This window comes from Sinocyclocheilus anshuiensis, unplaced genomic scaffold (assembly GCF_001515605.1).
Source record: "Sinocyclocheilus anshuiensis isolate Anshui unplaced genomic scaffold, SAMN03320099.WGS_v1.1 scaffold4061, whole genome shotgun sequence".
NCBI classification, from domain to species: Eukaryota; Metazoa; Chordata; class Actinopteri; order Cypriniformes; family Cyprinidae; genus Sinocyclocheilus; species Sinocyclocheilus anshuiensis.
Window position 1 is genome coordinate 161,064 of NW_015547635.1, and position 23,909 is coordinate 184,972.

A 23,909-nucleotide genomic window follows, 5' to 3' on the forward strand; every position below is an offset into this window, starting at 1 on the left:
AAAAAACCCGTAAAATTGCCAGAATTTTACCGTAAAAATACGGTAGCAACATTTTAGGTTTTATGGATTTAACTTAAATTTACATTTAAATACCATCATTTCATCAGTTGATACAATGTTAATATAGTAACCTATTGAAGTACTGAAATCTGTTTTGTACCTTTGTAATACAATGATATCCACCAAAGGCAGATGGTGATGAGAGTCACATGATGAACCAAAGCCCATCACAAGCAGATTTTAAGTACTAACATATACAGAAGGTGCACACAAACACTAAACTGAAATAATGAAATAAACATAATTTTAACAACATTAGATGTAACATACAACCCTAATGTACAAAACTGATGAGAAAAAAATAAGAAGAAACAATTATTTCAATGAAAAAACAAAATTTGAAATGTAACGCAGTTAATTCTGGGAATGCCAATTTACGGTTATTCACTGTAAAGTATACGTTCTTTTTCACTTCCAAAAATGGTATACTGCTGTAACATTACATGTAATGTCCAATACAGTTTTTCACCGTATATAGTAGGGGAACTTACCGTTAACCATTTAACAGGTCTTTAATGTAGCATTTTTACAGTCTTTTACCGTTAAAATCATGGTCATTTTTTACAGTTTACATATTTATTTCTAACCAAACATCATCAACACAACATCAATATTACTCTTAAAAGTTTTCAAACAAAATAAATTAATTTTACTTGCTTTTTAATTTGCTTTTACTTGCAGATGAAAAAGTGATCAGTTTTTCATGATGCAATGGTTTGTCAATAGGTGACATATTCATGTTTATCAACAAAATTCAGCCCAAAAGTGTGTGAGATATATTTGACAAAAGTTTTTGACACTAATATAATTAAGTGTTTTTTGGCGCCTAATGGTACTCCATACATTCTGGGTCCAAAATTACTTGAACACAAAACATTGTTTGTTTGATTGTTCATTCATTCATTCAAACGGTTTTATCTCCAAAAAATATTTTAACAGTTATTTCGTTCAAAGGTTTGTTCCCTTGCTAAAAACTAATCTTTTTTTTTTTTAATGTATGTATGTATCTCTTCCGGGTCAAAATGGACCCGTGTGGGTTTATGAGGGTCAGTGCTATAAATGATGCCTGGAAGCTCAGTCCTGATGAACGCCAGCGCTGTAACTGCATCTGAACGCTGTTTTTCAGATGGGAGGGATGGAGTCTGTGATCACGGGACTCATCGACGAATTCAAGTTCCTGCACAAACATCGAGAGCTCTTCACGCTCTTCATCGTGGTCTCCACGTTCCTCATCTCTCTCATCTGTGTCACAAACGTACGTGAGACACAATGCTCCTCTAATGAGCTTTCCATCTGATTATGAAGAGCGTCTCGTGTGGGGTCTTGATCCGGTCTCGTCTCTCTGTCTCTCTGCAGGGGGGCATCTATGTGTTCACGCTACTGGACCACTTTGCCGCCGGGACATCGATTCTGTTTGGAGTGCTGATTGAGGCCGTCGGCATCGCCTGGTTCTACGGTGAGGAGTGCTGCTCCTGCATGTGCGGTGAAGCTGATGTGGCATTAGGAGCTGATGGTCTGTCAGACGGCTGTGCTCCGGGCCCGCTGGCGCTCATTAGGCTCCCAGAGCTCGGATATCAGCCGAGGAACGCTCTTCACACAAACACCTATCAATCTGGCATTCGATTCTAACTCCAGATTGTCCATTTTGATCTAGTTTTGATCTAGCAAAGAAAATGTTTCTTATTTTCATTTAGTTTAATTTGATGTGCTAAAATGACTCAAACTAAAATTGAAAAAAAAAGTCAAAATAATAATAATAATACAAACTGAAAAACTAACTTTAAAAAACAATGACTTGTAAAAACAACAAAACATATTTACATATTTATTTCTAACAAAACAACATCAGTACTACTCTGAAAAGTTTGAAAACAAAATAAATTAATTTTACTTGCGTTTTAATTTGCTTTTACTTGCAGATGAAAAAAGTGATCAGTTTTTCATGCTGCAATGGTTCGTCAATAGGTGACATATCCATGTTTATCAACAAAATTCAGCCCAAACGTCTGTGAGACATTGGGAAAAGACAAAACATATTTGATAAAAACATATTTGGGAAAAGTTTTTGACACTAATATAAAAAATAAAATAACTAGTGCTGTCAAACGATTAATCGCGATTAATCGCATCCAAAATAAAAGTTTTTGTTTACATAATATAGATGTGTGTATACTGTGCATATTTATTATGTATATTCGGTTAGAAATTCTCCTCAAATGTTTCCGTGTAATTCACGCATTGACTTTCTCCTGGAAAAGCCATTTCTTTGCCTTCGGTGATCTGGCATGCGGTCGCAGGGATGTGAACTTTGCAAACAGACCCGAGGCAGCGAGCGATTCCTGAAGACCTGATCTTCAGCGTGACTCGGTGAGCTCAGGACCGTCAGAGTGTTTGACCTGTGCGGGTCACAGGCTGCGAGACACACGGGCCCCGGGCCCCGCTGGCCTTTCTGGAGGCTGCTTTACCTGCGCCTTTGGCCCTGAGCTCTGCTCTCTCTGTCTGCTGCGATTAGACGTCAAGCCTCGATCAAACCCTGCGGCCACACACTCACTGAGATCTGCTCTACAGGGCATTTGCTTCCAAGGATTCTGTCTTTTTCATCAAAACTCAAAGTGATATTGTTTCATGTGGAGCATGGCTTAATGCTGTCACTTTGTCAGTATTGCCATATTCACATGTTAAAATATGTTGTTTGGTCAAGTGCGTTTAAGAAGAAGGGACTGCAGGGGGAAGCTGTGATATTTATTATGTTTTCCTTCATAACACTGCGGCTACTACAAATCTACATGTCAGTTTTGATATACCGTGATAAATATTTATACAGGCCACTACAGTTCAAAAACATTTTTTTTAAAGAAATTAACACTTCTATTCATCAAGGATGCATTACATTTATAAAAAGTGACATTTATAACGTTGCAAAAATATTTCTATTTCAAATAAATGCGGTTCTTTTGAACTTTCTGTTCATCTGTGAATCCTGAAAAATAAAATGCATCACAGTGTCCACAAAAATATTGTGCAGCACAACTGTTTTCAACATTGATAATAATCAGAAGTATTTCTTGAGCAGCAAATCAGCATATTAGCATGATTTCTGAAGATCATGTGACACTGAAGACTGGAGTCATGATGCTGGAAATACAGCTGCGCATCACAGGAATAAATTACAGTTTAACATACAGTATATTTAAATTGAAATCCATTGTTTTAAATTATAATGATATTTCACATTTTTACTGTTTTTACTGTATTTTTTATTAAATAAATGCAGCCTTGATGAGCAAAAGAGACTTCTTTCTAAAACATTTAAACAGTCTCTCAGACACTGAACTAGACTTCTGAGAAAGGACAGCTCAGACATCACAAGATTCCAAAGTGTTACAGTTGTTGTTACAGTGGTTGGACAATTGTAACACTTGAAAAATTAGTTATATGAATCCATTATAGCGCCTGTTGCTTTTTAAATATTTGAAATTGGTTAAACGCATAGGCTGATATGTAGAAGATCTCTTCAATCAAAGATTTTCATGAAAAACAAATGTAATTTTAAACAGTCAGTTTCCAATTTAGTAAAACATTTTATAATTCATACCTGCTATTATAGTCCTTCCTCACAGCTGCAATAACATCTTTGATTTTTGTGGTATCAATTCACCAACAACATCAATACATATCATTCAGAGTTTGAATTCAATGGCATGTTTTTTTTTGAAGAGCAGAAGACAAATAAGTGGCTCTGCATTTTCTTGATGCTGACCAGCATGTGTGTGTTCAGGTGTGGATCGCTTCAGCGATGATATCCAGGAGATGATCGGACAGAGACCCGGCCTCTACTGGAGACTGTGCTGGAAGTTTGTCAGTCCGTGTTTCCTCCTGGTGCGTTCACAGTCTCTCTGTCCAACACAACACACATATCACCAATCTCCTTCAGATACCATTAACCCGTGCCTGTTTTCTCTCCCGTGCACTCAGTTCATGGTTGTTGTGAGTTTCGCGACGTTCAATCCTCCGAAGTACGGCTCGTATTATTTCCCCACGTGGGCGACGATGCTGGGCTGGTGTTTGTCCATCTCCTCCATGATCATGGTGCCGCTCTACGCCATCTACAAGTTCTGCTCTCTGCCCGGAAGCTTCTGTGACGTGAGTATTTCATATTCGTCAATATGCAAAACACTTTATGAAGATTAATTAAGTCAAGCCACATGAACTTCTATAGTGCTTTATACAAACGCTGTTTTGAAGCAGCTTCACAGTAATAAAGCAGCTTTAAGCAGCTCTATAGACGACAATAGTGTCATTATTCAGATCAATTCAGTTCAAATTTCATTCTCATCCAATAGTGTCAGTGCCGTTGAATCAATAATATTACTGAACAATAATATTGCATTTCATTGGACTAAAACTTACTGACTTTGCTTACATATGGTATAACACCCCTCCCAAAAATAAAAAGATAAGTTGTGTACGTTTGGGGATTTGATTCCCCCCCATCTTTTACTGGTCAAAGCCAGCCTACAAAAAATAGCTTATAAATCTCTTCTCATGCTATAAGTCTTGAATTCAATCTTTTTGTCAACTTGTTTTCTTGCAATAAGCACAGGTTTTGTATTTCTTTTTGGAGCTGGTTGATCATTGATCTGAGCTTATGAGTGAAAAAAAAACAAAAAACATTATTTGTGGATAATTTTGCCAATCTTCACTCAAAAACTGAGATGCATAAGCTCAGATCAATTATAAAATAACATAATGAGAGATTTAGAAGCAATTTTGGTCACTCTTTATTTTAAGGTCCAGTTCTCACTATTGACTATGATTTTTGCCTCAACAAACTCCTAAATTGCTGCTTATTAATAGTCAGTAAGGTATTAGGTATGGGGTTTAAGGATTAAGGGGTCTAAAATATGGTCATGCAGAATCAGGCATTAATATGTGCTTTATAAGTACTAATAAACAGCCAGTGTGCTACAGTAGTAATTTGCAGTGAGAATTTTTCCTTAAAATAAAGTGTTTCCACATCATTTTTTGACCAGGAAGACCACATTTCAGCACAGCACAAGGGTTAAACATTCATCACTGCACAGAAATCATACTGCATGCATGATGGCTTTGGTTATAGTGATGTCCCTGCGTTTGTCTGGTTGTTTCTGTGTGAATGTGCTGCTGGATTATCTCGGCAGAAACTGGCGTACGCCATCACTCCTGAGACTGAACATCACCTGGTGGAACGTGGAGAGGTGCGACAGTTCACGGTGAGCATCATGGGTGCTTTCATGTGTACGGCTGAACAAGGAAGATTACATAAATTTAATGGGTGAACTTTCAATTATGCTAAACGTGACATTTTACTGCACCGTTATCACAGTCGATCCTCGACGCAGATATGGTGTGATTGTTCTGGCCTCACTGATGTTGAAGTCTTCAGTGATTTATTCAGTGATTATTTTCAGCTTGTGTTGTGAAGAGCGCTGTATGAATATGACTTGTTTCTCACAGCTTCATCACTGGCTGGTGGTTTGAGGTAATGATGATGAAGATGATGATGATGGCACATGAGGACTCGCTCCACGAGGGAAGCGCCGACAGAAGCGTATTACTAGTTGTTTCTTTCTTGCATAATCGAACATGTGGCTGTTTCGTGACTTGGATCACAGTGTGTCAGTATCCAGTTTTACTCTCAGTATACGATGACTGTTATGATGGCTGATGTTGTCCTCACTGACTGTTTGTTTGTTTATTTATTATATATCTTCTGTTTGTGGTCAGAGTTCAACGGAGCCTTATTGATAAATGTGGTTGACGTGTCAAAAGACATCTTTAGCAACACTAATGTTTAGAGACGTGTAAATAGTGCTATTGCAAAAAAATATATAAATCTATCCTCTCTGTGTCTGAGAAGTGCAAATGCATTTACGACTGAACAAGTTCAATTGATCACAACACAACTCTTTCATTTTCATGCTTTCAGTATCGATCATATGATGCATAAGCGATATCCTCAGACTTTAGGTCGCACGAAGGTTTAACCGTTGGTCACTACATGTTTGCAGAACTGCAGAAAATCAATCTGTAGGAAACAGCATGCAGTGGTTATATTGTTTGCAAACATCTTCGCGTTTAATCCATGCAGCGGTTAACCTTCCAAACCAATAAAACACAGCAGCATTTATAGGATTTCTGTCGCGCTGAATGTTGTCATCTACAGCTGTATTAGAGTCAGAGTTTTATTTACATGAAAGTTTATTATGAATATTTGAAGTCTTTAAATTTAATGATTTCAGTGCCTGCTGAAATTTGTCAACTACTGAAATGTCAATAAAAAGTGTTTATGAAATAAAAATTAATTTGATTGTTTTTTAAATAACAGTAATGCACTTTGCATGTTGTTGGGGTCAATATTTGTGGAAGAGAAGAGCTGGTTTTAATGGTGTGGTCATAATACAATATCTCAAAACAAGAGGCAATGATGTGGATAAAACCAGTGTCCAGTTTCTACTCAAACTAATTCAGCTTAGAATATTTTATTCTACTGCATAAACAGTCCATAAACAGTCTGTAATCTGTAAAAAATAAAAACCTCAAGCACATTGGTCTCCTAATCTATATGTCGTATGCTGTGAAACAATATAACAAATTCAGAACCTGTTCTGCCAACAGTGTCTGTGTGAATGACCACAGCAAGTCATTTCCATCAGTCTGTAAAAACGTGCAAACAGACACAGAAGTAATTCCATGCAAACGTTACCAGGTTTACCAGCGTTTCATGGTCATGACAGGAGCTGAAAGGAAAACTGTGTCTTGCCCCACAGACTTCTATTAAAAGATCATTACTTTCAACATGGTTTTTGCTTGTTTCTGTTCATGGCAATCAACAGCATGTCACAGATGCTGTCAATATATTTTAACTTGTATTGAATCCAGAATATTGTCAATACTGTTCACAAAGTTCAAACTAAAACTTTTTTTTTTCTCCATATTAAAGGAATAGTTCACCCAAAAAGGAGAATGTGCTCACCCTCAGGTCATCCCAGATCAGGATGAGTTTGTAGAAATGTAGCATTGCATCAGTGTCTCAGCAATGGATGCTCTGCAGTGAATGGGTGCCGTCAGAATTAGAGTCCAAACAGCTGATAAAAACATCACAATAATCCACAAGTAATCCACAGCACTCCAGTCCATCAGTTAACATCTGGAGAAGACAAAAGCTGAAACACATCCAGCATTAAGATGTTTTTAACTAAAATATGAATCCATAATCCATAATAACTCTTCCTCCAGTGAAAAAGTGCATCTGCTGTTGTCTCTCACATCAAAATCCAGCCACATATGTGTTTAGAGCTGTTTAAACGCTGCTTGATCTGTGCAGATTTCTCTCCTGATTCACACCAGACAAGTGCTATTATGAAGCATATAAGGTGTTGAATTTGTAGCTTTAGCTATATGAAGTTTGCACAAGACTAGATAATGATCAGTGATATCCTCGCTCTGCTGCAGAATTTCAACAGCGTCAACATCAATTCCATGTGACAGTATTAAATCTAGAGTATGATTTCGACAATGAGTAGGTCCTGAGACGTGTTGTCTAACCTCAATAGAGTTCAGAATGTCTCTGAATGCTGATCCCAATGCATCTCTTTCATTATCAACATGGATATTAAAATCACCAACAATTAAAACTTTATCTGCAGCCAGCACTAACTCGGAAATAAAATCAGCAAATTCTTTAATAAAGTTTGTATGGTGCCCTGGTGGCCTGTATACAGTAGCCAGTACAAACATCACAGGGGATTTATCATTACCTAGACTCATTTAAAATAATGCAATCATCAGGTTTTAGCCAGGTTTCTGTCAAACAGAGCACATCTAGTTTATGATCAGTGATCATATCATTTACAAAAAGTGCTTTCGTATTTTTATTTTTTTATTTCCAGGTAAGTCATCAACATTACCAGAAAGACCAGTTGTGATCAGCAGCAATGCTCCAGCGGATAAACCAGCTCTAACCAGCATAAACCTGCCTGTCCTCACATGGAAACTAAGCCGGTCTTTTCATCAGATATCATGCTGCACAGCAATTCACTCAAATACACCTGTATCTGTTTAGAAAAATTACCACTTAAACATTCATACATTTAATTCGGTTGATACGTCATTAAGTTTTCACTCAAATTATTATGCTGATATAATCAAAACAAAACCTTATAATAAAACTAATTCAAAAATAGCACCATTTTCATTATTATTTGTCTTAATAATTATTTGTTTATTTTATTTATAATTATTGAACTCATAATTTTTAAAGATGGAAATCACCATAGTTGGCCACTAATCACTTATTTCACCAATCTTTTATCACAATGTTATTCTGAAGCAAATATAGTAGTGATTTCTAAATCATATTACTCTGGTTTTAACACATTTTGGTATTTTTTCCAATTCGTGGACATTTTTGTCATCTACAAAGAAAAAAACAACATTTGAAGCATGTGAAATCATGTTCACTGTGGCAAAGAGTGACACGGTTTGGAACAAATTCATTTAGATACTGTTAAATGCAGGTGCTTAGTGAATAAGACACATTTTTGAGCGTTTGGGCCAGAGTAGCTGTACTGTTAAACTACTGTAGAAAATGAACGGTAGGCAAACTCATGCACATTAAGTCATTCTCCTTCACAGAACCGAGACAATGAGTCCGTACGCTGATTGTTGACAAACACTGACAGGCATATTTTCTGAGACGTTTTGGCAGTCAATAAACCATCAGACGGAAAGGTCGGATTATTACATAAATCATCCAGCACTTAATAAAGGAAAAGCAGAGGCCTCGGTGAACTTATAGGTAAATAATTGTTTTGGCCTTTCTGGAGATGACTTGTGTGTTCCTGAATCCTGCTTGTTGATTATGTGCGAGGGCCTCAATCTGAGGAAGATTTCCCAGCGCAGACGCACACCTGAGGACAGATGGGCAAATCGGATCGCTTCAGAGCTGTCAAACAGGCAAAGCTTCGTATTAGGCAAATAAATGAGCTGATTTAGACGTGCAAATGACACACTAACCGTCATTGATTGAAGCTGATCAGCAGCTGCTGACGCTTAGCAGACAAATTGACAGAAATGTGGCCATCTGGAGCACATCAACAGCAGAGCATCGCACCTGCTGATCTCAGGACAGTACGGCTGAAGAAGTGTTTTTATAAATACTTACAACATTTCAACTTTAGTAATTAAAAAACATTATCATTTCAAATTATCACTTGAAAATGTTATTTATGAATTAATAACGATATTGATGAATTAGGGGTTTGTTAGTGAATGAAGACACACACTCACACTCACAAACACATACCCCTAAAACTCAGAGTTTATCACTTTATAATCCAGTTAATCTGTGATTTTTTTTTTTTTTTTACATTTTTTTATTTATCATATTCAAGTGAGAACACCACAATGATCTGGCAACATGTTCTTCATAAGCATATGCTGTAAAAAAAAAAAATAGTACCTTTTTGTCTAAAATGGTTCCAGTTCCAATACATGAATTAATAATAATAATAAAAGGAACTGCCACTTTACAAATACTGGAAAAATGGTGACAATATATTTACTTATATATATTGTCATATAAGTAATTTTATAGCACTCCATGAATTAAGTTATAAATGTCAAATCTAATTTTCCACCCACCATGTTGCCATGACTTTACAAGACATCCAGTTGTCCAAAAATCCAAAACTTTTTTATATGTTTTCAGAACGTTGTTCAAGATTTTTTTTTTTTCACAGACATTTTCATATATCAAATGTGTACAAACAATGGTGAGATCATATTTGTTCAGTTTTATGTAAACCCAAACAATATCTCTTGTCTTCATTGCTATATATGTATTATATGTATCCATATACATGAAATATATTGAATATATTTAAAAAAATATAAGCACTATATGGAAATGTATTATTTAATCAGTATATTTCCAGATATTTGGTATGGCAGCAATGGCAATATCGGCTCAAACTAAGTGGAGAAATTATTTCAAATTCACCTCCATGTTCAATTATGTGCTATAGTGTGACAACTAACTGAATTGAATTACATTTTAAATTGATATTGTAATTTTGTCCAGTATGTTAAGACATGCATGAATGACCGTCTTACTCTGGGGAACATATACAGTTATGCTTTCCTGATCTGTGCACGATCTGTGAAATTGTGTTTGTGTCATTTGAATGAATTGTCTTCTTCGCTGGTAAATCCAGTGACCGATATAAAAGTATATCTGCAGAAGGTTTGTGTTAGAGGAATCATAGGAGATGATTGTGAGTTGTATAGTATGGAGAGCAGTCGTGTTCTGGCAGTGTCTCTGGGATAGTGTCGTCTCAGCCCTCGTGTTGTCAAAGAGCTCCAATTATCAAGCACTTTGGGCTACACAAGGACACGGTGTAAACGCAGCCATCACTACAGCCAATAAACAACAGCAATTACCCGTAATTTCATGTCATGTTGCAGCGGTTGAATCTAAAAGCATATTTGCAAAGGACAAAAACAAGAGCAAAGCCCCTGCATCTGTTCCTCTCACTCATAAACACACACAGCTTCACATTAGCACACATTACCCTTAAATGGCAAACTGACCACATATTGTATGTTGTTGTTACCTTTGTACTCTCATTTGATGCTTATTAAGTCCTTTTGAATCCTCACGTTAAAAACCAGCAGGGCAAGTTTATTTTCATGAGTATTTGAGCCTGATCTGAACCGTTTGAGCAGCACATTCAGACTGATTTATGAATCTGTCCTAATATAACGCAGCTTCACAAAAAAGGCTGCTATTGAAGAATGGAGCCATTCAAAACCAGACAGGACTGAAGATCAGATTCAGATGAAAAGATGCTCTTTAGCTTATGTGTTACACTGAGTTGCTCTATTCCTCAGCTCATCCCTGTAGTTTGACAGAGTGCGCCACCGTGTGGTCAACGATGATACTGCAGTGCTTTGTTCACTCAAGTTTTAAATCACAATGCTCTAAAAAATCAGCATTAAGACATTATGTAGACAACGATTATAAAAATCTGAAAGATGTTATTCAATATTTCTTCATAAATGCAGAAAATAAGCCAATATATGAAGATGTACGTTTAGCAAGGACAGTAGCAGCCTCAAGGGAAGACAGTAGAGCGTAGTGAGCACTAGAGAGGTGTCTATGTTCCCCTACAGACCTGTTAGCAAGAACACTCTGTTCAGATTAGCTGTACAGATCATTAGGACAAATGGGTCACATGTAGTTTTATACACATTTTAAATGACTTAAGCATCATTTCTCTTTGTGCAGCACTGATTGGAGTCCCAGCTGATCCACTAACTAACCAACTAACTAAATAAAATGAGTTACATTCCCTGTGTTCATGGATCAGAGGAAAGCCGTGGTCAAAAACAAAAGCACCAAAATGAGGCACTTTTCTTACAAGAAGCATTAAAAACCATGTTGTCGATTGCCTTGCGATTTTCAAACTTTTGCGTCTGAAGCCACTGAACCACAGTCTTTTCTGACTGTCGAGCTAAAAGCGTGTGCAGGTTGTTTTTCTTTCTGGCCAGAAGCACGAGACATGAAGGATCTTCTGACTAATACAACAACACAAACCAAGGTTTGTTTCTATTGTTTTTGGTGCAGTTTAATAACATCATTGTATCCTCTCCGCACAGCTTCACTGAACTCATCTACTGCACTGTCGTGAATCAATACCTCTGTACTTGAACTTCAGTTTTCAGCTGTAAACTGCCGTATAATGCATGTGTAGGTAAGTTTTTGGAGTAATACAGGCACATTTGTCCATAGAGCCTGGGCTGATGTAACATCTCTGTGATCTAAGGTATGTGTCTGACAAAATCCTTAGATGAATCAAAACTTAAGAGTGATTAGATGATTTTTGTGAAATTCTGTGCAGTCTGGATCAATGCCTTGGGATAAGTTTGAAAAAGTAGTGCAGTAGTGTTTTTTTTTTTTCTTTTCTTTTCTTTTTTTCTGGCACAACTGAAGCTCCAGATTCACGCTGCTCTTTATCCTGCTGCTTCACACTTTCATCGAGCGCTTGACTCTGACGTTGTGGTTGTGAGATGACTCGCCAGGTATAATGACAAACGTTATAGGATACTTAACAGGGCTGCGTTTCCCAAAAGCATCGTAAGCTTAAGCAGTACTTGAACATCTTCGTAGATCTACGAGTACTCTGGAGTAATCGTAAATCTGTAAATCGTAAAGTTATGAGGTCACCTGCTGGAAAACCGGCAAATTGCACCTAAAATTTACACCTCTTCAATGTGACTTTCATTTGTTTTTTTTTTACTTCTTTTTTTATTATTATTTTTGTATTATTCATTAAACATAATTCAATATAGAAATAATAATGAATAAATAAATGCAATAAAAATTACATGACTGAACACAAATAAATGAAGGAATGAAAAAGTATACTGCTGTATATGGACATTTCAAGGAGAGTACAAGTGTACTTCGGGCAACACGGTGAGTCTCATTGAAATCTGCTTCCCTGTTATTGACAGGATTAGCAACAGGGGTGAACAGATATGGCTTCGGTGGATATCCGTTCTCCCCATGCAGCCTCCACTGTCCCTGCGAGTTTTGGGCCTCTTGACCCACAGATGAGTTGCTAAAGATAAATGAGGCATGCGTGCTCCCAGGCCACCTTGCAACAATGTCTGTGATCAAACACTTATGATGTACTGATGGGGATTAAAGTACCATCAATCACTCCAATGACTTGTGGTATATGGTAATGAGTTAAAAAATAATCCTGTATGTCTGACATGGCCTGTCTTGATGCTGGACATTGGATGTGTTCAGCAGCAAGTGAAAGCACTGCATAGGTGACTGCTTGTACAGCTCTTGACACAGATGCTTTACTTAGTCCAAGTCCATCACCAAGGACCTGAAGGAAACTGCCTGTTGCATAATATCTCAGAGCAGCTAAGAGTTGCACATCAGGGGACAAGGCAAAATTCCTCCTTGTAGCACGCATCAGCTGAGGCCCAATGCCATTGAGCAGTTGGACTATTTCTCCTCGTGGCAGATGGTATCTGTCAATGACAGCCATATCATCAAGCATATCCAGAGGATTTTGATGCTGCCTGATGAAGGCATTTATGGTAAACAGTGTACTCCGTGGTCATCTCATCTGAAAAACTCGCTGTAGTGAAGCCATGATTTCCTCTGCAAGACTACTGAAGTGAGAACTTTATATACCAACCTAAAATTGCTCACAGGAACCATATGATTAAAGATTTTCAGGCTGTGATAATATTCACATATCACACACTGCCTGTCATCTATTCCACTAATTGCAGAAGGCCTCACTTGAAGAAACTGACTCCCTGATTTTAGAAATTGCATTAATTACCTCTTCCCTGAATTTATTCTCTTGCACGGTTCATAATGGCCAAAGGTTGTGTTTTTATAAATGTATACATATAAACAGCACATTTATAGATACAACAGTGCTGATGAAGCTTGTGCACAATAAAAAAAAATCTGCACCTATAGAAATGGATAGGCTACATAATAGATAGGCCCTAATAATATATAAAATTAATTGTAAATAGCCACATACGCCCTCAAGACTCAAGCTGTAATAAAACATATAGGGCTTGCATGCTTATTTTTGAAAAGTACTACAAGTAGCCATTTAATTTGAAACACTTATAATAAGAATACTCCTGCTGTTGTATTTCATAGAGCCTTAGGCTTTGAGTGGTTTAACAAACATCAAAACATTGAATTTAAACTGTTTTTATTGATTCAAGTTTGTGGTTTGTTCCCCAGGATCTGCAAAAGATGAGCACAATGTGATGAGTCCTAACTACATATAGAATAGAATATTTCATGTTGCACAACATATTATATTAAAACATATAATTAGTCACGATTAAACAACATTAAACAATATTACCCGGCTCATCTGGCAAGATAATTGGCACTGAAATGCCTTGCAAATCTCATCTCCTCCAGTGCCATTCTCCTCTCTTCCAAAGCCAGCTTGGCCTTCTTGTGTTCAATGAGTTGCTGTCCATCTCATTGGCCTCTTTAAGAGATTGTCTAATGTCTTTTAGAACATCTAGTTTGTCTTGCTCCAGCTGCACTGTGCCCTAACTACAATCACAGACATTCTCAAATCGCTGAGGTGTTGTGGCTGTAGCCTGAACAATTGAAGAGAGGCTGGGGCATGGATGGACTGTTGGGAGGACTGGGAGATGGTAGGTGTCTGCCAATAGGAGGTGAACCTGATTGCTCTTGCGAGCATGATGGACCTGACTCAGGCTCCTCCATGGAGATCAATACCATCACAAATCCCATCTGAGGCAGTTGTTCCAAGGATTGACTTTTCTTCTTCTGCTGTAAGAAGGGGGGCGTCATTAGGCCAACCACCTGTTTTATGAATTGTTGTCCTCTGCAGTGCCCTTTTTCTTTTAGCAAGGCTTGAATAGTTCAACCACGTTTTCCTGACCTCCTTCCCTGATCTTTTAATGCCCCTTGTTACAGTTAGTTTTGTAGCAATATCGTCCCAGATTTTTAGTTTTTCTTTATTTGCATGACTGCCCTTAAACCGGCTGAAAATTGTTTTTTTTTTTTTTTTTTGTTTTGTTTTTTTTAGCTCCAGCTCCTCTAAAATAACAATAACATTATTTTTTGTTTGTTTCAGCCATTTTGCTAGTGTCTCCACCCCTAGGTATGTGCTTATATAGATTTTTCTCCTAGTAGCAAATGCACATCAGGTGAAGATAATTAGGCTAAACATTTCAAAATATAAATGTATGAGCCATAAGTTATTTGTTTGTTTATATAGATGTGAAATAAGTAATTGTGTGGATAAAGTAATTGATAAATAATTCTACTTAATTAAGGTTTCATATAAATATCGAAAATGATGCTGATGTTCCGGCAAGCACCTTTAGAATTTGTGTTATGCAAGATTGGAGCGATACAGTGTTTTGACCATGCAACATTTCCAGTTATTTTTTGTTTTTAAACTTGCTCAATAAGAAAGTAATTATACTAATACTAATTATAGTATTCAAGTTCAATATACATTCACACAAGTATAAGAAGCAACGGAAATCAGAAATTAGATGGATTGCTTTCACAACAAGCATGTGTGACAATGACGAGCCATTCTACAACGTGACATTTCAGCACTTGACAAATGGACAGCGACTCTTAAGTTGCACTTAAAAGCACAGCTGTGTGCGATCGTGTTAAGTGCATTCTTGTGAAACGCACGTGAAACAATAACGAACATTCGTTAAATGACTCGAAAACGCTCTTAAGTGCTAAGATCAATCGTTATCGAGAAACGCAGCCCAGATCATTAGTTTATTTCAATTTCAAAAATGCATTTCTAAAATACAGAAAGTTACATTTCAATACACATTCTTTTATGAACTGTTCACTGAGAGGTTCTTTGGGGACTTACATGGCAGGGCTGTCAGGATCTTTCTGGAGAGCCACAGCCAGAGTTTAGGGCCTGTTTACACTTGGTCACTTCATGCGTTTTCTCTGTTCAGATATCTATCTTATTTGTTAAAACGTTTCCATTTACACCTGGCCACACAAATGTGTCTTTGCAAAACAGATATAAATCTGATATTAAATTCCTGCACTATATGTAAATTTAACAGTTAACATCAATGAAAGCAACAGATGAGCGCCACCCCCCTTGGTGGCTCTGTCACGGTGCGTGCGGGGAGATGAAGCGAGGACTCAATTGCAGGAGAAATGGTTAATTATTTTAATAATGAAAATGAAACAAAAAAACAAACTCAAACCACCTGAGGGGGAAAAACAGACAGGCAGGCTCAAAACTGCACTCCATGCAGACATATAACACACACAATGAGAAATGACGGATCAGCACAGGATGACAGACACAAGGAGAATAAATAGGAACCAAACGAGGAGGCTAACGAGGGAGACACAGGTGGAGCAACTTAAACTATAACGAGGTAACAAGATGGGAGGGGCATGACAATAGACAGGAGACAGCACATGGCAACAGACAAACACAACACAAGCCATGTGCTCACAGAACACAGTCATCTGGTGGCCCTCCTGGGCACACCCGCTGAAGACTGTGACAGGCTGCCCCTATGCGGAAAGAATGGGAAGAAAAATGTTTAGTTGGGATGCCGGATCTGTTGAGGATGGATTTTAGATTATTTTGAAACCAATATCTGGAGGCAGGAAGGTTTTTATCATCGATAAAAAGGGCTTTGAGAGAAGAGGTAATTTGGGGATTTCCTCTGGTGAAGAAAAAGGGCTATGGACTGATATGGTTGAATGGGGGTTGGCAAATTGAAAATGAAGATTGAATGGAGATTCAGTTGATCATTTTTGCTTTGATGTTGAACTGAGAATTTAGGACGTATGGCTGGGTTGAAGTTTGAGTTGATGGTGAGTTCTGAGACTCTGAGGAAGCCGAAGAAAGCCAAATTGAACATGGCATCTAGGGTTCTTGTTTTTTTAGGGGGAAAAATGAGGAGCATGATCGTTAAGGGTTGTCTAGTGTCTGGACGAGGGGGATTGTTTTTTTGTAAACCTTTGATGAAGAGAGATATCTGAGGGTTTGAAATTCTGGGGCACTGTTGACCATGGATGAACTTGAAAAATAAATGAATGCCACTGAGGTAGACTTTGATCGATCCTGGTTTAATTGAATTGATATGATTGAGGTAAGTGATGAAGGAGGATATTGAGAGGAGGGAAAACTCAGGAAAAACCATGTTGTGAGCTCTGTGGAACACCAAGCTGTCCAGTAGGTTTGGAGTGTTCTGGGAGAAACAACTTGTATTATGGTATTGGTAGATAGTGTATGGAGGTGTGTGAGGGGGTGGTCTAGAGCAATAAGTGTTCTGAATAAGGAGGAACTGGAGCTGGGTTGGAGTCTGCTTCCGGAGCCAAGGTTTTGAATTTCTGAAAAAGAAAACGAGATAATGCGTCAGCGATTTGATTTTGGTGACCGGGAATATGTTCAGCTTTAATGACGAATTGGTGACAGGCAGAGATCCAAATTAGACTTCTTAGAAAGTGCATGAATTTAGGAGCGTGAAAACGGCCTTTGTTGATACAGTGGACAAGTGGCAAAATTATCGCAGTGAAAGAGGATGTTTCTGACTTGAGGCTGAGCTAGCGAGAGTTAGCAGGTGGGACATGAAAGGCCGGCCTTGGGGAATTATGCACATAGCGTAATTTAGGTGGCCTAGGAGAGAAAGCAAATCACACTTGCTGCAATGGTTAGCATCTAGAAAATTTGAAGTGATTGTGATTGTGATCTGTTTTTTATTTGGGGAGAGAAGCTTGGAATTTGACCGAGTCAAGGAGGATTCCGAGGAACTCCAGGTATGTAGAAGGGCCCTTGGTTTTTTCGGGAGAGAGGGGAACTCCTAGTTTTGAAAACACGGATTGTATAACAGTTACGTGTTTAGCTGCAGGAGAATGATTTTGTGAAATGACAAGGAAATTGTCAAGAAGGTGGATGAGGAATGGAAGTAGAAAAGAATAAGTTGGGATAGTTGGTTCTTGCCTGGGGAGTGGAGGAACATACATATGAGAATTCATGAGTGATGAAGGAACTGTGGAGCTGATTTGTTTGTGGCCACTGTTGCTGGACGAGGAAGTGTGTGCAGCTGTAGTTTTATCGCTTCTGGTATTTGCAGCAGCCGCTGGATTAGTGCGCTGTAAATGTTTACATTGGAGATGAAAAAATTTTATTTCTGTCATCCTTTACTCACCCTCATGTTGTTTCAAACTTGTGTAGCCTTTATTCCTTCACTGAAAAAAAAAAAAAAAACTAACCTAAAATAGTAATATCTAAATCAACTGGTTTTGATTTGGTTTTGTTTTTTGTTTTTTTCTCGAGTAAGAAATATTATTCAACATCACTGAACCTATATACAACCATTCATACCAAAACGCTCATGTTTATGGGTTAAATTAGGTAGAAATAGCTGATAGCAAACAGCTATTTCACATCTCTACTGTGTAATTCCTATGTATGTCTACACTGTCATGTATGTTTACACTATGTCCATGCTTTCTTCTGCACTGGAAGCTCCTGTCGCCAAGTCAAATTCCTTGTATGTGTAAACATACTTGTTAATAAAGCTCTTTCTGACTTCTGACTTCTTAATAATTGGAGGTGGAACACCAAAATGAGTCAAACACGTTTTGTAAGTCGCTCAAGATGAGGGCATCTGCTTAATGGCATAAATGTATGTTTGATATATATCACCTCTTCTACATGTGAAAATGCTGTGTGCAGAGACGCACTAATTAACCAAATTTTCAAGGCTGCTTTCCCTTGCCAATAATCTTGCAAGTGGTCAAGGCATTTAATAGAGAGTTGTTATGCGACACACCAAACAAACATGTTTTTTGTTCCAAGATATAACTAGGTTAGAACAACAGAGGGGCTGTACTTGCACATGAACTCCTTGGTGTCTAATTAGATTGAATGAAGACTCAGGTTTACTCTATTGGGTGATGTATACATCCTCATTCAACGGGGGACATACATGAACGTCTGGATGGAAAGCACTAAAAAGGTCATTTCTGATGGTGAATACTGTAAAATCACATTTACTGGAAAATACTCAGCTAATTACACTAGTAAAGACATGAAAACTCATCTCTTCCATGAGCTGATTTATATAGCAGCCCATTTCTGCCACAGAATAAAAATAAATATATAAACAACTAAATGTAATTGAGACTTTTTATCTAAAAATTCTGACTTTTTTCCTTCTCGCAATTCTAAGTTCTCACAATTCTGACATAATATCAAGATATAAACTATAGATAAACTCGTATAACTGTGAGATATAAAATCATAATAGTAAGATATTAACTCGGAATTGGGAGATTTTAGCTAGATATAAACTTGCAATTCTAATTAACGATATACATCGAAGTAACTTACTTTGTCATGCACTTTCTCTTGCAGATAAAAGCTGCACCTGAGTGAGAGCCATAGACTGTATAAAAACATGGACGTAGTGTCCGTGATGTCACCCGTAGGTTTCTGAAGAGCGTTTTTGAAGCTGGGCAAAGAGGCGGGAGCTGGTTGCTGAAACCACGCCCACCTAGCTCGATGCCGGTGACAGAAGCGGCAATCCGCCTGTCACTCAAGTGGCCACGCCCTTAATTATGCAGAACTTTAAGGCTTAATATCATTTAAACGGATGAGTTATAAAAAAAATCACCCCCTCACAGTTGTCATGAAGGGCAAAATTAGCTATATAGACCAAAACCACTTTTTGTACCAGGCTGTAAACGTTTTTTTTTCTGCTGTAAAGTTGGGCATTTTAACATGGGGAGTCTATGGGACTGACTCCCTTTTGCAGCCAGCCTCTAGCGGCCAGTTGATGAATTACAGTTTAAGTCACTTCCGTGTTGGTTTCACGTGAGAGAGCGGGAGGTTGCCGCTTGGTGAGAGCATGAGATGTGACTGTCACGCTGAAGTAACTTAGTGAATAGGCAGTTACGCTAAGACCGTACACGCTGTGAACACTGCACTACATTATTTAACGCAAGTCATGACTGAAACATCACGCAGATTGCAAGTTTTAAACTTAAAGGGGAAGAATTCACAAAACTGAGTTTATATATCACTATTATTATTAGTATTATTAATATTATTTATTATTATTATTTTATTTTATTTATTTTTTTTTTTTTCCGTTGCGGAAATTGACTTTCACAGGAATAAGTGCTACTGTCAAATAAAGTTATTATCAAGCTTGGTAAAATCCTAACTTTTGAAATACTAGGAACAAAAATTTGAAGATTGTATTAAGGCAAGCTACCCAGCTAACACAGAACATTGCCCTAACGTTAGTTTTTGGTTCCCGTTTGGTTATTTTTTGGGAACCAAATACTACCGTTAGGGGAACGTTCTTTTTATTTTTATTTTTTTTGTAACCATAAAATAACGTTCCCAGAACGTTGTATGGAGGTTATTATTAAATAACCTAAAAATAACTTACAGAGAACGTTCCCTAATGGTTATTCTCAGGTTATTTTTATAACCCTGTAAAACTATATTTCTAATGAAAACGTTGCAGATGTTTTTGTGTAATGACAGAGCCCTGAAATTCGTTTAACACAGCCTTTATTGAAATACAGAAATTAGATCAATCAAAACACGTTTTAAATTATGATATTAAGTCAGGGTTAAGCATAGAGTGATCACATAAATCATAACTTCATGGGTTTGTTTCATCTATAGCCTAGCCTATTTACTGAGAACTGCGCACTGACGGAACTTAAAAATGAGCAGTCATTTTGTTTTACTGGCTGACTGACTCGCTCGTTTATTGATCTATTTATCGAATGATTACTGAGATTACTGCCTAACTGAAGAGAATGTGATGTCATTTTAACTTGGTGCTGAAGAAATGTAACCTAAAGGGTACCCCGTAATGGACAGATTTAATCCTACATATGACAGTTGATGTACAGAGCTCAGATAATTTTAATTAATTAAACAATAGATAACAACAAGAAAAGTTTTTTTTTTTTTTTTATAATACAGGTTAGGCATTAGAGTGGGTCATGAGTGTGCTGGATGATTACTGACATATAACGGGGTGATCATATCAGAGTAAAGAGGTTGGGCAACGCTATAATAACGTTATACGGAAAAAAAAAAAAGCTGTTCTGGGAATGTTCTGAGAACCAAAAATTGTTAGCTTGGTAAAGGCTAAATGTTAATACAGCTTGCCATACACGGAGTCTCTGGAGTTGGTGTAGAGTGGTGTCAGCGGGCTTTAAGATTGTAATGTCTCTATGGAAACCGCTCGAGGAACACACGAGTTCCCATGATCATGCTTTCCGTGCGCTGCATCTTTCTCTTTTTCATCATGATATGAACGTCCCGCTGGAAAGTTTTATGTGCGCAAAATCCACCGTTTCCACTTTTGTTTGGCTTAAAACCGTGTTGGTGTGTTCATCAAACGTGTGTCTGTGTCGTTTGGACCATGCGCCTCAGATGCGCTGCTCTGCTCTGGAGATATCACCGCGCTGCGCTCTGACTCTCCATCGCTAGCTTCACCTCTCCTGGCCATGAGTGCGGAGAAGCCACACTTTCGGTCTCAACCTGAAGTGAAGAATATCTATTTCTATCGCAATGGGGATCCGTATTACGCGCCCAGGCGTTTGGTGATTAACTCGAAGCGGGTTTCGACCTTCGACACGCTTCTGCGGGAGGTGACTGGCGGCGTGAGGGCTCCGTTCGGCGCGGTGCGGAGCATCTACACGCCCCAAGCCGGACACCGCGTCCAGTCCCTGGAGCACCTGCGGAGCGGACAGCAGTACGTGGCTGCTGGACGAGAGAGGTTCAAGAAGATAGAGTAAGACACCTCCATCCATCCATCCATCCATCCACCATCTATCCTATCTATCTATCTATCTATGTATCTATCGTTCTATCGTTCTATCTACATAGCAAACGTTTACATGACACAAATTTGCTTTCCATATTTTATAATGATAGTAAAGTCACAAAAACTGTGAAATAGCACAAATGGAAGTTTGGGAATCATCTAGTGATCAAAACATGTGGCACAAATGAATACTCTTCAGAGTCAGCTCTGACTTTAATCAAACAACATCAAGAGGTGCAGTGTTGGGGAGAGTTACTTTTAAAAGTAATGCATTACATTGTTGCGTTACTCTCTTAAAAAAGTAACTAATTATGTTACTTTGTTACTTTTATGGAAAGTAATGTGTTACGTTACTTTAGCGTTACTTTTTTAATCTGTGCAGGGCTTGCATGTTTGTTTTTAATATAAAAAGTTCTTGTTTTACAAATGTAAAAGCCCTTTCACAACAAAAGTGAAATGAAAACGCGTTAGGCTGAAGGAAATTTAAATTCATGTCTGTACAGTAGAGGGCGCAGCTCAAACTAATCGCATGAAGAATATGACGCAGAATACACTATTCAGCAATAACAAAAATGAAACACAGATGTGTCATTTTTGCTTTTTAGTATGGTTGAAAGTCAGTAGCAAAGACATTGGTTAATAAAATGAGATTAAATACATAAATGATATTTGTCTTATTTAATATCTAATTATTGCAGGTTTGTATAACATTTTGATTTTGCATTTGAAGGTTTTTATTCATTTTGAAGAACACTGAATGTGTTTGTGTGCAGTGAGATGAGTAAACACATGTTGATATTTAGTCTAGAACTACAGTAAGATCATGTTCACACACAACGCTCTGCACTTACTCCCGAATACTCTCAACATGGCAACACCAGAGCTGTCACTCAAGACATGGGAAACAAGGTAACTGGAGGTACTTATTTGAAAAGGTAACTCAGATATGTCCTTCTAAATTAAAAAGTAAAGTGTTACTTTACTAGTTCTCATTACGTCTGATTACGTAACTCGCGTTACTTGTAATGTGTTACCCCCAACACTGATGAGGTGCATCCTGATATGTTTTGTTTGTTACTATGGAAAACAGTTTCCACAGCATAAGAAAAACATATCTGTAGAAAGAAAGATAATGTCCTGACAGAAAATTACCACCTTTTCCATTTAGTTTACAGACAATTCCTTTACCTTAAGAAACAACGCAATACAGGGCATAATTTAAAATATGGGGAAAACACCTCTGAAATATCAATACAGAAAAGTCCTTCAAATTAACAAGGTGTTACAGACTTACATTTTACGGACAATGTATTTTACATAACTTTTTCTTAGAGTGCATGTATGGTGGACACATGATGATGCTTTTCCTTCACTCTCTGATTCAACTTCAATAAATGTTTGTAAATGTTAGTTTTGTAAAGAAATTCATGTGCACGTGTACATACACATGTAGATAACTAATTTTCCAAACTTAAAATAGTTCACCCAAAAATGAAAATTTGCTAAAAATGTCTTCATCCACAGGCCATCCAAGATCAGGATGAGTTTGTTTCTTCATCAGGTTTGTAGAAATGTAGCATTGCATCAGTGTCTCAGCAATGGATGCTCTGCAGTGAATGGGTGCCATCAGAATGAGAGTCCAAACAGCTGATAAAAACATCACAATAATCCACAAAATCAATTAATATCTTGTGTTTGTGTCAATCGAATCAATCATTAAGACTTTAAAACTTCAAACTGTTGCTTCTGGCTAAAATACAAGTCCATAATCCATAATAACGCTTCCTCCAGTGAAAAAGTGTTCTGGTGTGAATCAGGAGAGAAATTTGCACAGATCAAGCAGCGTTTAAACAGCTCTAAACAAATCTGTGGCTGGATTTTGTTGTGAGAGACAACATGAGATGTACTTTTTCACTGGAGGAAGCGTTATCATGGATTATTAACTTGTATTTTAGCCAAAAGCGACGGTTTGAAGTTAAAAACGTCTTAATGCTGGATTAGTTTCAGCTTTTGTCTTCTCCAGATGTTAACTGATGGACTGGAGTGCTGTGGATTACTTGTGGATTATTGTGATGTTTTTATCAGCTGTTTGGACTCTCATTCTGACGGCACCCATTCACTGCAGAGCATCCATTGCTGAGACACTGATGCAATGCTACATTTCTCCAAACCTGATGAAGAAACAAACTCATCCTGATCTCGGATGACCTGAGGGTGAACACATTTTAATTTTTTAAGTTTCACTGTATTAGACACTGCACAGTGTTTGTGTAAATGCACACCTCGTCCACAGGAGGCGCTGCAGTCTGTGGTGCCGCTGAGTTTCCAGTTGTATTCTCTGGCTCTGGTTGAAGGCGGAGCTGCGGGAAGCTGATTATCCGGGACGGGAGGAGGATAGGTGA

The 23,909-nt window shown here is 37.8% G+C and overlaps 2 protein-coding genes across 2 annotated transcripts in view; both read left to right on the forward strand.

The window, feature by feature from the left end:
• Positions 1–6,267, forward strand: part of slc6a3 (solute carrier family 6 member 3) — a 30,193-nt gene extending 23,926 nt beyond the window's left edge. The window contains exons 11-15 of the mRNA XM_016503913.1: positions 1,417–1,516; positions 3,839–3,939; positions 4,036–4,203; positions 5,241–5,312; positions 5,557–6,267. Coding sequence (XP_016359399.1) covers positions 1,417–1,516; positions 3,839–3,939; positions 4,036–4,203; positions 5,241–5,312; positions 5,557–5,580 — 465 coding nt within the window. The 3' untranslated portion in view covers positions 5,581–6,267. The remainder of the gene's footprint in view (positions 1–1,416; positions 1,517–3,838; positions 3,940–4,035; positions 4,204–5,240; positions 5,313–5,556) is intronic.
• Positions 6,268–21,187: 14,920 nt separating this feature from the next.
• LOC107701800 (doublecortin domain-containing protein 2-like) overlaps positions 21,188–23,909 on the forward strand; it is a 30,552-nt gene continuing 27,830 nt past the window's right edge. The window contains exon 1 of the mRNA XM_016503910.1: positions 21,188–21,474. Within this exon, the coding sequence (XP_016359396.1) occupies positions 21,188–21,474 (287 nt within the window). The remainder of the gene's footprint in view (positions 21,475–23,909) is intronic.